Source organism: Poecile atricapillus, chromosome 3, assembly GCF_030490865.1.
Source record: "Poecile atricapillus isolate bPoeAtr1 chromosome 3, bPoeAtr1.hap1, whole genome shotgun sequence".
Lineage (NCBI taxonomy): Eukaryota > Metazoa > Chordata > Aves > Passeriformes > Paridae > Poecile > Poecile atricapillus.
In genome coordinates, this window is record NC_081251.1 from 81,134,445 (window position 1) to 81,149,326 (window position 14,882).

Sequence of the window (14,882 nt, forward strand, 5' to 3'; positions counted from 1 at the left end):
GTAGGCTGAGGGTGCACACGAAGTTGGGAGAGGACACTAGCAGGATGGCTGACCCAAACTGGCCAACTGAATATTCTGCATCATTCAATATAATGCTCATTAATAAAAACCTGGGTAGATGAATAACTGGATGAGGGCTGTCTTCCAAGAAATCTTTGCTTGGAAAGATTTCTCACCTTTTTCCCACCCCCCCAGCTTCTGCTTCTCCTATGCTCTGCCCTGTCCCACTGAGAAGAATAAACAAGCAGCTATGTAGATGCTTAACTGCTTGCAGGGGTCAACACACCACATGTGCCTTCTTAGGAAAAGTTATTAAGCTTAATTGTGAAAATACCAGAATAAGAATAATTGCCTCACTAATTCAGAAGCTTAAAAAAATTAACAGAAGCACTATCAAAACTACTGAAGTATGCATAGCTCCCACAACAGCAAAAATGCCCCATAACAGGCTATTAGACAATTCAGAAATTCCAACCATTTTACACACCAAGTCTAACATACAGTTTTCTCTTTGAAGCTATAAAAAGCTTGTTTACAGATCAAAAAATTTTCAAAGACAGACAAGTATTCTGGCAAAATCAGATAAGCAAATAACAAATCTATGTACTAAAGTGAGTTCTTTCTCAGTGGAATGCATATTGCAGTTGCAAGACAGTAACAGTTTTGCAACTGCTCATATTAGCAGCGAAGATCATCTTAATAAATGTATGGCCTGTGCTGCTAATTCATGGGGGATCACCCTAAAGATACTTACAGAGCAAGTCCATGATTAAAACTGGTATTTAAGGGCTTACCCTCCAAACCACCAACAGTTAAAGGTCACAACAGTGGAACAGGTGTCTGACAAAGGAAGACTTTGCTACTCCTCATGGAGCAATCACCAACAACACCGAAGCTCTCAGTTACCTTCTTTCATGCTTTTCTCCTATGACCCTCAGCACTCTCTCGCTGCACATCTGTGCTGAACTAACCTTGCAAAACACAGTGAAGGTTTATTTTTTTTCTCTCCCAGAGCATACCACTGCCACTCCCGAACTGTCAACGCAAAGGAGGACGCATCCCACGCTTTTATGGTGCTCTCAGCATGCAGCTTCTATTGAAGGCCTACTCCTAGATTTTTAACCTCCTCCTCTAGGATAGCAGTTTCATTAAAGCTCAGCTGAAAGTTTAGAATGAAGCATTCTGACTTTTACAGAAAATTTTAACAAACAGCATAGCAAGGCCTACCTTTTGCATGCTGACAGAATTATGCTGCTGTATTCAGAATAAATGGTTAAATCAAATTCAGTGTCAAGTGTTTTGTTCGGTTGAGTTATTTTAATGCTTTACAAAAAAAAATTTAAAAAATTCCTTGCCCCGCTGTTTTATTTTATTGAACCTTAAACGTCCTCCTTAAGGTCTTCTCATCACACAGTGGTAGGTTCTTAGGTTCTTAAAGAGTATGCGTGTCTAACAGTTTAAGAAAAACATTTTTTAAGAAACTACCGAAATACAAATAAGTATTTCTTTCCTTAAAAGTCACAGCATTCCAAATGGGCATTGCGAGGGCCAAGTAACCCGAAGCCTCGCTTCAGCACTCATCATTTGTCAGGCAGGGCATTATAGGATGCACCCTCATTATTGTCCTTGCTGCTTTTGTTGTCCGGCTGGCTTGGCGAAGGCTAGTTACAGTGACACTGCCGCCTGCAATTTTTAATCGCCTCACCCAGACCTCCGCGGCAAAAATTCTTAAGTTTTGGGGGAAAAATACCAGCACTTGTACTGCAAGGGGAACGAACCCGAGCCGCAGCTTCGTGTTCCAACCCGCACCTGCAGGCTGCGGCAGGGACGGACCCGGCCGGGGACCAAAGCACCGCCACCGCATGCGGGCACAGCACGGCTCAAGCCCCGCACACACCGTCCGCAGCCCACATTTCTCTCATGAGCGGGTTTTGTTTGCTCTCAGTTGAAAGCGGTTCCACAGCACAGGGCCTTCCCGGCCCCCCCCACCCCGCACCCCGGGCCGGCCGCGGGCGCTCCCTCCCTACCTGTCTCGTCCTCATCGATGCGCAGAGCCATGGAGATGCACTCGAAGGCCCGCTTGTGGCACGCCCGCACCGTCTCGGGCGCCCCGCCGGGCTCGGGCGCGTCGCCGGCCCCGGCCCTGCTGCCCTTGGCGGCCATGAGGGCGCCGCGGGAGAGGCGCTCGCAGAGCCAGGCGAAGAGCAGCCCGAGCTGGAAGGCGACGAAGCGGAGCAGGGCGAAGGCGGCAAAGAGCGGGTACGAGAAGTAGTACAGGTTCCGCTTGTGCGGGGACGCCGCCGCCGCCGCCCCCGCCGGCGGCACGGGGGGCGCCGGCCCGGGCGGCGAGGAGGGAGAGGCGCCGGCGGTCGGAGGCGCGGAACTGGAGCCGGCTGAGCTCTTCTTCTTCCCTCGGCCGCCCGGAGAATTCATTCACCGCCGTCGCCATAACCCGATGCCAGGGACTGACAACAACCGGCCATGGTGATGGCGGCGGCGGCGGCGACGCCCCTTTCGGCCGGCCCAAGGGGAGGGACGGAGGGCGGGATGCGGGCGGCCCCGGCCGGGGGCGGGGAGAGTGGCACCGCCCCTGCCGCCATGGGAGGCGACGGAGTGGCGCCTCCAGCGCCCGGCCCGCCCCGCTCACACGGCCCGAAGGGCGGGCTCTCGGACAGGCTCAGCGCTGGACCTGGACAGCACAGAATCACAGAGTCAATGGGGTTGGGAAAGAGCTCCGAGATCATCGAGTCTAGCCTTTGTAATGTAAAGGTATAAAATTGGACCATAGCACTAAGTAGCACGTCTGGACGGTTCTTGAATCAGGGACGGTACCTGTACCACCTCCTCGGGCAGTCCATCCCAATGTTAAACAACCCTTTCTGTGATTCTTCACAGTGTCCAACCAGACCATGTCCAGAGTGATTCCTCTTAGTGTCCAACCTGGACCATCGCTGGCACAGCCTGAGGCAATATCCCCTTCTCCTTCCGCTGGTTGTCTGGGAGAAGAGGCCGCCCCCCACCTGGCTGCAGCCTCCTTTCGGGTGCTGTAGGGACCACAACTCGACAGTGAAAGCCCCAGCCCGCTCCAGCCCTGGCAGAGGCCGGTCAGTGTCGGCCCATGAAACGCACCGAGTGGACAGGCGATGAATAATTTAATAGGATTAGTTATTCTGACTGGGGTTGTGAGCCGCCCCGCTGGCACAATGCAGCGCAGATTCCTGGCGCCGCTCCCGCCTGGAGTCATTGCTAGTGGCATACAGGCAGAGCCCGGGGAATTCCCTGGCACGGAGAGGCGTGCAGCAGCCAGTCACCGGCGGTGTCCCTGCTCCCGCCGCCGTGGAGCTGCCCCCGGGAGCGTGCTCCGGTGCTCTGTCAGCTCCGCAGCTCTGTAATGGGAATGACAGGCCGTCTCCTCACATGCAGGGAGCTAATGGAATTCACTATACATTATAGATACATCGCTCTGGGGAAAAAAATAAAAAAAAAATAAAATCTTTAATCCACTCTCCTTAACAAAAGTGAACACGCGGTTGTCCAAGCCCTTGTCAATTATTTGCCCAGACATAATATTTATTTATTTGTGTCTCTATCAAAGAGATAGATCCTCCAGCTCCCTAATCCTTTGGTTATTTCAAACCTTAAAAATGCTTTGGTACCTTTGGCCTAGCAACCTAGGGGAGGCATCCATACACCAGCACTTCTGTGCCTATACCACTATATTCACCCCTTTGGCAAACACCTCCCTCTCTGCTTCAATCTTCCCATCTTTGTGGTTGCCTTGTCTGATCTTTTTCACCGTTGCTCTGCTCTGTAACACACTCTTTGTTCTACAAATACTGAGTGGTATTAGATTATGACAGATCATCTCTCTGCTGCACCCCTGAACTCCACACAGGACCTGAGACAGTCACAAAACTGTAGATAGATGAGTCAGTGCATAAGCAATTTTACACCAGCTTACAGCGAGAAATGGGGGTTGGTGGGGCATGTTAATAAAAAGTAAATGCCAAACTAAAGTTACTGCTGTCTGCAGTATTTTAGTCATTCTTCCAAAATTATTATAAAACTACTAGTTTTTTTGTTTTCTTTTTTGTTTATGCCTCAAAAAGCTACTTCCAGTTGCCCCTGGTAATGTGTATTTATTTTCTTAAATAACAATGGAGTGGTTTTCTTTTAATGACAGAATAGTGCACATTATACAGTTTGCTTACTGTATCAAATAAAGAATTTTAAATAATAATTTTTAAATAACATACAGGCATATAACAACTATTCATGACCTAGACCATTATTAGACAAACAGTGAATCTATCAGTGCTGAAAAAAATGCAGTAATGTACATCAAGTATTTTTCTTCTGTGTTTTGTAAGTAGGATTGTATACTTCTGTTATGAAAATATTATCAAGTATGTTCTAGCCCACTCACGAGTGGAGAAATTTGGGTTTTTTTTAGTATACATAACTGTCCTTCAAAAAAATCTCTTGTTTACTCATGTAAAGGTTTAACAGATTTTGTAATACCAAAGAAACTCCAGAAGCTTCAAGCAGCATTAACACTAAGTAGTATTCAAAAATGTGAAGTAAGCCCATAACAACAGATAATTGAGCTATTGTCTTTATTATTCTACTACAATCTAAAGTATCATCCCATTCCTGAGCAAAAAAGAAAAGCCAGTGAAGGAATACGTTTATTAACAAGGACAGATTGAATGACAATAGAAGACGACGTATCTCAATCAATCCTGAGTAACTGGTTTATTCTGTTACTTTTACTTTCTAAAAAACTTTAAAAATTAAAAATTGACACCTTTGTGAATTATATGACGGTATCATGACAATAGAAGAGTGCACTTTCTAGGGGCGTAACATGTTAAGCCAAGAGCAGAAATCAGTGAGAAATTGTGAGAAAGTCTTAAGATTTTTAGTGAAAACCTATAGAATCAGCTCACTATTGTGGCTATTAAATATTTTAGTGCTCTGCATTAAATTTCCCTACCCTCCTGCATTAAGATTACCCTAGCAGTCACTGGACTTGTCAGTGAAACATTCTAATTAATAATCTGGTGAAGATTAATGCTAGTTTGAAAAAAAAAAAAGCACAAACCCTTACACCACACCAGAGCAGCGGCTGGCTTTCTGCTGGTTAGTGAGGTATCCTGGCTTAGCAATGGTTCTGATGAGCACCAGGCAGGGGTGGAAGAAGTGACACCTCCTTCTCTGGAATGGACAACTGTTGACTCTACTCTGAAGATGGAGGACTTGGAAACACAGGAGATACAATCTCCTGTGTCTCAGCAAAATAATCTGATAATCTGAGTGGACCAGCACCACAGTCATAGGAATTAGAAAGTTGCAACTACCCTGACACCACGATTTACCATTGCACAAAAAGTAAGTTGGAAAACCTTTTTTCTTTCCCAACAGGACCTCTAAATGCAATTCTCTAAAATGTCATTAGTAGAACAAGATGAAAAATTCAGAGAGGCTCAAAACTGACTGGAAAGCTTATACCTCTTCACATTAAGAATTTCTGTATTCCTGCTGTAAGTTTTAGTAAATAAATCTGTTTTCAGCTTACCTCTTTATCATCACGTAAGTTTGCCAGCACTAGGTACTAAAATAGTCTTAAAGACAGGACACAGTTCTGGTCTAATTCCAAGTTCTTGAGTTGAGTATCAAATCTGTGACTGGTTTTTGAGCACTAGTTTTTGATCCTGCTTATCACACAGGTAACATTGTCAGGTCTGCAAACATTATTTCAAATTCATTTATGTACACACACTTCATTATTATTACTACTAGATGATTACAGAAGAGCAGAATCTATTGAAAACATGGCATTTCTGTTATTTCTCCATTAATCTTTAAGGAGCATCAACTAGATCATTCATATGCATCATCAGCACTGCAGCAAGAAGACAAAAAAAGAAGCTTGCAAAAAAAGAAGAGAGACTTCTTTTTGCAAAACAATAAAAAAAGTTTACTTTCTAAAAAAAACCCAAACAAAAAAAGCCCAATCAAACCAAAACATCCCCCCCGCCAAACCCCAAACCTACAGAAATTAAACTACTTTGTCAATTTGAACCCAAAAATATTATTAAGGCATTTTAATTCACTAGCACAAACCACATTACCAGACAAAGAATTCAGAGAATCGTTAGGGCTGGAGGGGACCTCCGGAGATCATCTAGTCCAGCCCCCTAGCCAAGGCAGGGTTATCAAACGCGAATGACACAGGAGAGCATCCAGCCAGGTTTTGAATCAGGTAGTCTCCTCTAGAGAAGGAGATTTCATGACCTCCATGAGCCTGTGCTCCAAGTGTCCTGCCACCTTTAGCGTCAAGAGATTCTTCCTCAGATTCAATTCCTAGCAAAAAGAGAACAAATCAATCAGGCACAGATGTTCAAACACTGGTACAGTTTGCAGCAGCACGACAGCTACAGTAGCAGCAAACTCTTCCATTTCCTGACAGCTTCAAGTCAGGACAGCACGCCCGAAGCTGATCCCTGGTGAAAGCTGAGCAGCTGCGATTTTGTTCACAGAGAGAAAATTAGCGGCCAGCACTCACCTTCGTGCAAACCACGCTCTACACCGATCTGGAAGGTTATTTCACTAACAAAACTTCACTTTCACACCCAAAATAACTTCAGCAATGTTATTCTTCATGAACACCACAGCGACCTCCTCAGACAGCAAGCCGCATTGATTCCGAGCACGTTTCCATACCCCAAAACCCCAGGTTGATTTGGAAGCTAGCACATCCCGCAGTTTTTATTCCCGACAGGCCTCAAGGGACCGAAACCCGCTCCCCATCCCCCCGCCCCCCGCTCCGCTCCGCCCTCCCCGCCGCCGGGCCGGGGCTGGGTGGGGCCCGCGCAGGCGCAGTGCGCCGGGGGCCGGTCGCGCGACCGCTTCGCTGACGTCAAAACAATTCGCGACAGCGGCCGCGCTTGCTGCGGAGCGGCTGCCGGTGTCCCGGCGATCCCGGTGTCCCGCCCATCCCGGACCGACCGGCGGTGAGAGCCCTGCGGCGGGGCGGCCTCTCCCCCGCCGGGCGCCCGGGGCACGAACGGGGGCGGCCCGCACGTGGCCCGCGGTTGCGGCGCGGCCCCAGCCCAGCCCTGCCCGAGGGGGCTCTCGGGGCGGTGAGGTGGCGGGCACGGGAGGGACGGACGGAGGCAGGGAAGGAAGGAGGCAGGGAAGGAAGGAGGGAAAGGGATGCTTCCGGCTTCTCGGGGGGATGAGTGCTGTATTTTCTAATCCCAGTACTGGTCTCTTCAGCGGACGTAATGCGAAACTTAAAGGCGCTTCTCGGTTCTGCGTGCGGGAGAAACCAGTTCAAGTTTGGCGCGGGAGGGAGCACGGACCAACTCTCTCTGCGTTGTAGTAATTGTTCCTTGGTAACCATTAGTAACCAAGTGATGCAATATCACTTAACTCACATGGGCTTCACCTCAGCCTGCTGACCAGTTTTTTTATTGCTTTCAAAGATCTTCCTGTACGTCCATCAAATTTCACTTTTTGAACCATGGAGGGAGAACAGATAATGGAGGGACAGCCTCAGGTATTACAAGAAATGTTTTATGTGCATTATGTTATATGCATAAAAGGAGCATTTTAGCTTTGCTAACCATGTGTTATTTTACAGGTTCCGGAAAATCCTCATTCCGAATACGGTCTCACTGAAAATGTGGAGGTAACAAAGATTTTGTTGCAGTGGAAGTCATATTTGTGATTAGGGGAAAAACGTTGAATCCTGACTCAAACTTCAGAAAATGTACTATTCTAAATGGAGCTAAGGAATACCTGTCCCTTGCGAAAACGGCTGTAAATATATTTTCTGCTACTTCCATTGTACTAAATGGTACTGAAGTAAATAATGAGCCTTTTAATGAGTTGGGTTTTTTTTTAAAGTGTCTTACATTTATTATATGTTCTATTGTTGTTTGTGAGAGATATAGATATATATTGTGGCACAAAAAAAGCCATCCACATTAGGCTCAACCTGTGCTGAGTAAACTGGGACAATCACTTCCTAACTCTATGGCATTTATTTACTCTTCTTATTAAAGAAAAGCCTTCAGTCTCCCTTTATTATAAGTTCCTATTCTGTGCTAAGCTGTTGCAGAAAGTATTCTTAAACACCTTTTGAGACTCATCTCTTTGATACCTGCTTGTCTCTATGCCTCAGCTTCCACGGTTCCTACAGAACCATAACACACTGGTCCCGTGCCAGTAGATTTGTGTACATTGCATTGAATGTGTTTGGCTTACTGGCAGTGGGAGGGTTTCACTTTTCAATTACAGTTAATGGTGTAAGATGATTCAGCACTTTTGATCAAAAAAGTACCTGGAAACATTTTGCGTATGTTTTCTTTAAAACCAGAGTAGAGCACAGTCACAAAGTACTTGACTTTAGCAGAGTCCTCTTTGTCAGGCTTCACCTGAATTCCTTGTGATTTTAGCATTTTGTGTTAGAAGCACATGTGTACAGGAACCATGTAACTGAGACTCTCGTTAGTAGTCATTCCTGTCTTCCTGGTGTAGAGTTCAAATCAATGAATGCAAAAGCAGAAATAAAAATTATTTAGATTGGATGTCTTCTCTTGTAGAAAATTTACAACTTCTAAACATCATGTCCCGAAAGCATAGGAATTTAACAGAAGGTTCCTCTGGATTAGGTTTTTTTTGCAAGGAAAAATAGGCATTTAAATATTCTTAAAAGATGTAAAAAAAGTTATTGCCATCCTATTGCAGAGATGGGTACTTTGCACACACACTTGAAAGTAGATGTAGCTGCTATTGCCAATGTTCATTCACTTTCTTTTTTTTTTTAAACTTCAGAGGATAGTAGAAAATGAGAAACTAAATGCCGAGAAAACATCAAAGCAGAAGGTGGATCTTCAGTCACTACCCACACGTGCCTACTTGGATCAGACAGTTGTACCTATCTTGCTACAGGGACTTGCTGTTCTTGCAAAAGAGAGGTAAGATGCTTCCGTGTTCCTTCTGTTCCTAGGAAAATGTAGGTCTCAAACTTGGGCAGTGCAGCACCTTTCAGGCCTCACACACCAAATATGGTTTTTCTCTTTGTAAGATTGTCATTACAACAGGTTTATGAAGCTATGAATTACTGTGATTGAGCCTGCACTGTCAGCACAGTAAGAAGCAGACCAATGGTTTATCCTCTGAGTAAAGATTATGCTGTTGAGGTGTACCAGCTCTCTTTACCAGTCAGTGTAGAAAGGTATCCTCCAATAAGAGCAAAGAGGTGTTCATCTTAACAAAACTAATTTCTAGCCTTTTGGTGTATCCTCGCTAGTGGCAAATCGTCCTGCATGTAACCATCTCTCAAATTGAAATAATACAATCAAAAGCTGGTATAGATGACCATAATTGCATCATGGCACCTACAGTCAGAAAAACCATCAACAGTGTATGAACTTCAAAAGGAGCTGGGAATTTAAACTGCAGTGTACAGACAGCTAATTAAGCAAAATTAAGGACCTAGGAAGGTCCACCCCATGTGCATGCCTGAGGGATGTGCAGAGCTTCAGCTGACATCTGTGGGAGTTCTGCTGCAGACTCAATGTAAAACACAGCCCAGGGTTAATACCCCACCCTTACACCCTGGATACTTATGTGACAAGCAAGCTTTTCCCTTCCCCCTCCCTTTCTCATTCCCTTCTCTTCCCTTTCTTTTTCCTTTCCCCTTTCCTTGCCTTGCCTTTTTTCCATCTTCTTTACCAGGGCACATCACAGGAGTGAAATTGGATCATTGATAGGAGGGGTTGGGGAACATAGAGGTGAAAATCTGAATAGTATGAACTTTCCAGGTCAAACTGTTTGTTCAGGTGAGCATAATAAACCCTCAGGAGTGAGAAAGCTGAACTATGAGCTCTGCTGTATAATCTACTGCTTAAAATTGAACAGGAAAGTAACTAGTGGATGGTAAGTTCTTTTTCAAAGGAATATAGACATGTTCAGGGAACAGCCCAGTACATCTGATGATCATGCCTGGAATTCAGTAGAAACTACCATCCAGGATAGTGAGCATATGGATAAATGACATATCTGGGAGGAAATCAACACAATTTTTGTCAGATCTTTTAAGTATCTTAAAGTTTATTGAATGAATCAGCAAGCATACATAAAGAGGAACGCAGATGATGCAGTCTGCATGTTTAAATTTCCATAAAGTTTTTCACATAGTTACTCACTGACAGCTTTTAAAGAGATTTAGTTGCTGTTGGGGAAACACCTTTATATGGATGAGGAAGTGATGGGAAGATATGAGATAGAGGGTAGAAGTAAATGTTGAATTTTCATAGTGAAACAAGCTCAACACTAGAATCATGGAAAAGATCCCTTAAGAATTTGAAGAAGTAGCTGCAAAAGTTGTTAATGAGACTGAGTTTTACAGAACAGATTGGGGAGTTTTGTGCTTCTTTTTTTTAAAGTTGCTTTTAAGTAGATCAATTGTAAATAACTGCACAGGAACTTCATAAAAATATGAAGACATGAAAAATTTAAACTGACAGAAAGTAACATCGAATCCAAATAAACATAAAATTGCGGACATCGGAGGGTAGTGGAAAGCACTACTGACAAAATGTTAGATTCTGAGCTGAAAATTACCCTTTTGGAAAAATGTTAAACTGTTACATGTGTATGTCAATGCACTGCTTTAATAAAAAATAAATTCTGAATGGCAGGACTTAGAAACTGAACAGGTAAAACCAACTTAAAGGGGTAAAAAACAAGCGTAATGTCACTATTTAAATTTGTGATGTTCTTGTATTTTTAATATGTGTAATGCCCCTGTTTTCTGGTAGAATGTGAAAAAGTGAGAGTGACAAGGTAGTCAGAAGATGGAATGCCATCTCTGTATGGAGTGACTGAATAGATGATATCTAGAAAAGATGCTTCTGTGGATGAACATACTAGGGGCCTGTTAAATCACAACAGCACAGAGATGATGGATTGGGTGGAGTGTTTATTATCTCTTCTGATACAGTAATCAAATTAAACAAAGCAGTTAGCAAATTTTTAACAAACAAAAGGGCTGATCCTTCACAGGTCACATAATTAAGCTATTTTTTTTGTTTTCAGTTGAGGACATTTTTTTGTGCTCAAGAGGCAGCTGGTCAAAGCTGTAGAGGAATCCACCCAGGACTATTAAGGGTGCTAGCTCAGAAATTGGTACATGCTTGGAAGCCAAAAGGATGGTCCTGAGAAGTATCTCTGTATATTTTTGTTGTTGTTGTTTTTGTGCTCTTTATAGGCATATTTGCTCACTGCCACACCTTTGGTTTGACTTTTTGTGGACAGAATCCAGATTAGCAGGATTCACATGGTATAGCTGGAGGAGTTTTTTTTTAAAAAAACTACAGATTAAGGCCAGTGATCAAAAGTGTTTATTATTGACTACTTGCAAGCTACAGCACTTCTCAAACTTGAAGATTTGTTGTGTTAGTTTCACTCACCAGAAACCATAAAAACAACTCTTAATACACTAAGATACACAATAACCACTTGAAAAAAATTAAGCAAAAAAGCTGAGATTTAGTTTAAATAGCACGAGTTAAAGAAATAGGCAAATGCATGTCATAGCCAATGAAGTACATACAGTATTTATGCTTACAGGCTGTGGTTTTAGGCATGTAACTGTTCTAGCAATTTAGTAACATTGAACCAGCAGTAACTAAGACTCCTTTTTAAAAACATTCTCATTAAACATAAACTGGAAATTTAGAGTCACTCTAGGTAGTTTGTCATCCCTAAATCAATACTTAGAAGTGTTTGGGAGGAGTTATGTTCTTTAAAGGGAAGGTGATTTGTCCTTCAGCCACCTAATTTCATATAATAAAAAATAACTACTTTTGATTTACTTTTTTTCTTTGCAGACCACCCAATCCCATTGAATTTCTAGCAGCATATCTTTTAAAAAACAAGTCACAATTTGAGGACCGAAATTAACTCCATAAAAATGAGGACAGTTTGGCTGCTAGATTGAAATGCTCATTTGCCGCAATTTATTTTCTGCTGTAAAAATCCTTTGGCCATGTTGTTGTCTTAACTGCACAATTTGATTTATCTTTTGAGTTTATTTAATAAAGAATACTTTACATTTAATTGTTCTCTTGTTTTAAATTAGCTATTAAGAGACTTTGAAAATAAAGTACTGAAACTGCACTACTGGATGAAAGTCTTAATAATCCCATGGGGCTACATCCTCTGAATGCATGACATAAAGGGGAACAATTTATTACAAGAATCACATGGCTGATTATTTATATAACTTCATTTGGTTTTATATAGTACCCTCCAGTGCAACATGCCTAAACAGAAAGCAAACAAATGTAGAACAATTATTCATTTATTAAGTAGAGAGGAGAGAACTTGCTTCAGAACACCAGGAAGTGGGTTTAGTTAAAACAAACAATGAGATCCAGCAGCTGAATGGATCACCTATAGACAGCAGTGTCTCACATAGGTACTTTAATGAGGTGTGCTGTTCAGCATTTGTCATTGCTCTCCTATGATTGGATTCAGTGTACTGGATTCAGCTGAAACACAAAATGAATTAGGAAGTGACATACAAGAGTTCTGTAATTCAGTCCTCTGTACTGCTACCCTTAGTTGAACTGTCTAAAAACTTGGCAGGGACTGAGGTCTTGCTGTTAGTCTTAGCAGGAAGGTTCTCACTATTTTACATACATCTTAGTATCTTAGAACAGAAACACTGAATGTGCAGTCTAAGAGCAGGAAGAGTGGGGAATAAAAATTGAAATAAGCCTGGAAACCCCAAATAAAGGCTAAAAGCTGTTTTTTGGAAAATATACCAAAATCTGGAAGATTACTAATTCTATTGCATTGTGGTGAACACAGTCTCCATCAAACAGTGACACTAAAAAGATACTGAAAGAATTTTAACAACAGTGTTTTGACTTTCTGGAATGAGTAATAACATTTAAGTGAAGACAAGGAAACACCATAAGGAGGACTTGGTACTGCTATTTTTATTGCTAAAACAGCATTCCAACATTTCATAAGAAACAACTTTGCAAGACTGTAAGAACTGTTACATGCAAAGGGAATCTATGCTGCTTCCCAGCTTCTATGTTGAGAATTTGTGCAACACCAAACAAAAAGAAGCAGTTAGACTTTTAATTCTCCCCAGACAGAGCAGTTTTCTTAGATTGTTCTACCTTAATTCAGAACACAATAAGATTTCTTACCTCACAGTAACACCTGTCAAGCAGCTGCACAAAACTTGAAACACTGGCTTCTGCACACCTCTTCCATCAATTTGGAGCATCAGTCCTAGTGCTAAGGGAAACTGTCCCTGACAGCAGCATGCAATCTACTCAGCTGCTGGCGTCACTGGTATGTGATGTCATCTGCTATTATTTTCCCATCTAGGCTAGAGATTTAATTCAAGGGAATGAAAAAGCTGTGTTCACACAAGTGATGATGTTAGAAGATTCACTACAGCACCTTTTCTGGGTAGCCTCTTCTAAGAAATAAGTTGAAATGTGACTAGCAGCAGTGAACTCACTGTGAGCTCTAAGAATTAAATCTTAGTGATTCCTCTGAAGGTATGACAAGTCAACAAGATAAGCACAACCCTCTTCCTTTACTTGTTAAATTGGCTTCACCAATTGAGATCTTCTGCATAGAAGATACTCTAACAGGAATAAGTAGCAAGTTAATACCTATATTATCTAGTTCTTAGTTACAAAAGTAATGATAAAGTGTAAATTATAAAAGCATTTGCTTGTTTTAAACTCTTCACTACAAAACAATGAAAATTCTGTGAAGAGACTTGACAGATGCTTGCTATCCCAATTTAGTCTAGAAAGAAAGTGGTATTGTTTTTCCACAGGAAATAACAGTTCTGAAATCTTCAAAATAAATTGTATTTCATTTTGAAATACAAATACATTTAGAGTAAAGGCTTGAAGAAATACTTGAAAATGGCAACTTTAGATGTATGAGAGGACACTGCTAAGCAGCTGAAAGCCATTATCTCTTTTTTTTATTATTATTTTTTAGTGTTAACTAAACTGAGTATATGCTCCAAATGGCAGTAAAATTGAATAAAAAATAAAATGGAATTCCTAGTTTACTTGACAACATGCCTTTCAAGATGACTATTTTATATCTCCAATATCCAGAAGTTACTACTCAGTAACTGTGAAGTAATTATAATATATGAGTCATATGCAGTATTTTGAAGTGTGCCTTCTTAACTGCTTCCACTGAGAACATTGTCTTTTACCTGGAAGGGAACAATGACAGAAGAAAGGATTTCCCACTAAAAGCAATTCTGATCAAAAGATTCTACATCCTTCTATTCTGAAGCCTGTTACCACCTAAAATTACAATTTGACTTGCCAAATCCTTTTTCTGTTTCTCTGATTTATCAAGGACTTTCTCCAAAATCAGTATGTCTTTGAGCAATTCATTTTATTTTCTGAGGCACTGTCACCATTGTAAAAACAGTCTGATCAAAAGAACTTTTCTCTGCCCATCAGACTTCCTAGAAATAAAAGACCTGCTTTCAAACAAATGAAAAATCTGAAAAATTGTGAAAGATACAAGTAGTTGAAACCTGTAGGTTGGAAAGAAAACATGAGAAAAATTCCTATGCCCACCACACTTCATAGAGTGGAGGTTTTGATATATTCTTATCATTGTACTTATTACATAACAAATTATTCTTAGCCAAGCCTTAGCTTGTGTTCCCTATTCCATTTCATAGTCAGGATTCATTTTAAGGGTGACTACATAGCCTAGATCACAGAAATACAGAATGCCAGCTGTTACAGAAAGAGGCATTTTACTGTGATGAAAAGTCTATCAGCACCCTTTCTGCC

General features: G+C 42.1%; 2 protein-coding genes and 1 long non-coding RNA gene across 9 annotated transcripts in view; 1 reads left to right on the top strand and 2 right to left on the bottom strand.

The window, feature by feature from the left end:
* SPAST (spastin) overlaps window positions 1-2,542 on the bottom strand; it is a 39,664-nt gene extending 37,122 nt beyond the window's left edge. For 4 of the 5 annotated variants that reach the window (XM_058835290.1, XM_058835289.1, XM_058835287.1 and 1 more), the window contains exon 1: window positions 2,028-2,537. In XM_058835290.1, the coding sequence (XP_058691273.1) occupies window positions 2,028-2,433 (406 nt within the window). In that variant the 5' untranslated portion in view covers window positions 2,434-2,537. Of the gene's footprint in view, window positions 1-2,027 lie in introns of all 5 variants that reach the window. The other variant, XM_058835286.1, reaches the window with a different exon arrangement.
* Window positions 2,543-4,670: 2,128 nt separating this feature from the next.
* LOC131577444 (uncharacterized) lies at window positions 4,671-6,814 on the bottom strand. Its single transcript, XR_009277208.1, has 2 exons — window positions 6,569-6,814; window positions 4,671-6,366 (listed from the first exon to the last, which is right to left on the bottom strand). It is a non-coding gene; the product is annotated as an uncharacterized LOC131577444 (long non-coding RNA).
* A 72-nt stretch (window positions 6,815-6,886) lies between these two features.
* DPY30 (dpy-30 histone methyltransferase complex regulatory subunit) lies at window positions 6,887-12,195 on the top strand. Of its 3 annotated transcripts, XM_058836036.1 has the most exons (6): window positions 6,889-7,016; window positions 7,282-7,400; window positions 7,491-7,564; window positions 7,649-7,696; window positions 8,845-8,987; window positions 11,907-12,195. In XM_058836036.1, the coding sequence occupies exons 3-6, from the start codon at window positions 7,529-7,531 to the stop codon at window positions 11,977-11,979; spliced, it is 300 nt and encodes a 99-aa protein (XP_058692019.1). In that variant the 5' UTR covers window positions 6,889-7,016; window positions 7,282-7,400; window positions 7,491-7,528; the 3' UTR covers window positions 11,980-12,195. The 3 variants fall into 3 exon arrangements, with proteins under 3 accessions (XP_058692018.1, XP_058692019.1, XP_058692020.1); XM_058836035.1 differs by lacking the exon at window positions 7,282-7,400 and having other exon boundaries at window positions 6,887-7,016; XM_058836037.1 differs by lacking the exon at window positions 6,889-7,016 and having other exon boundaries at window positions 7,283-7,386.
* Window positions 12,196-14,882: the final 2,687 nt, after the last annotated feature.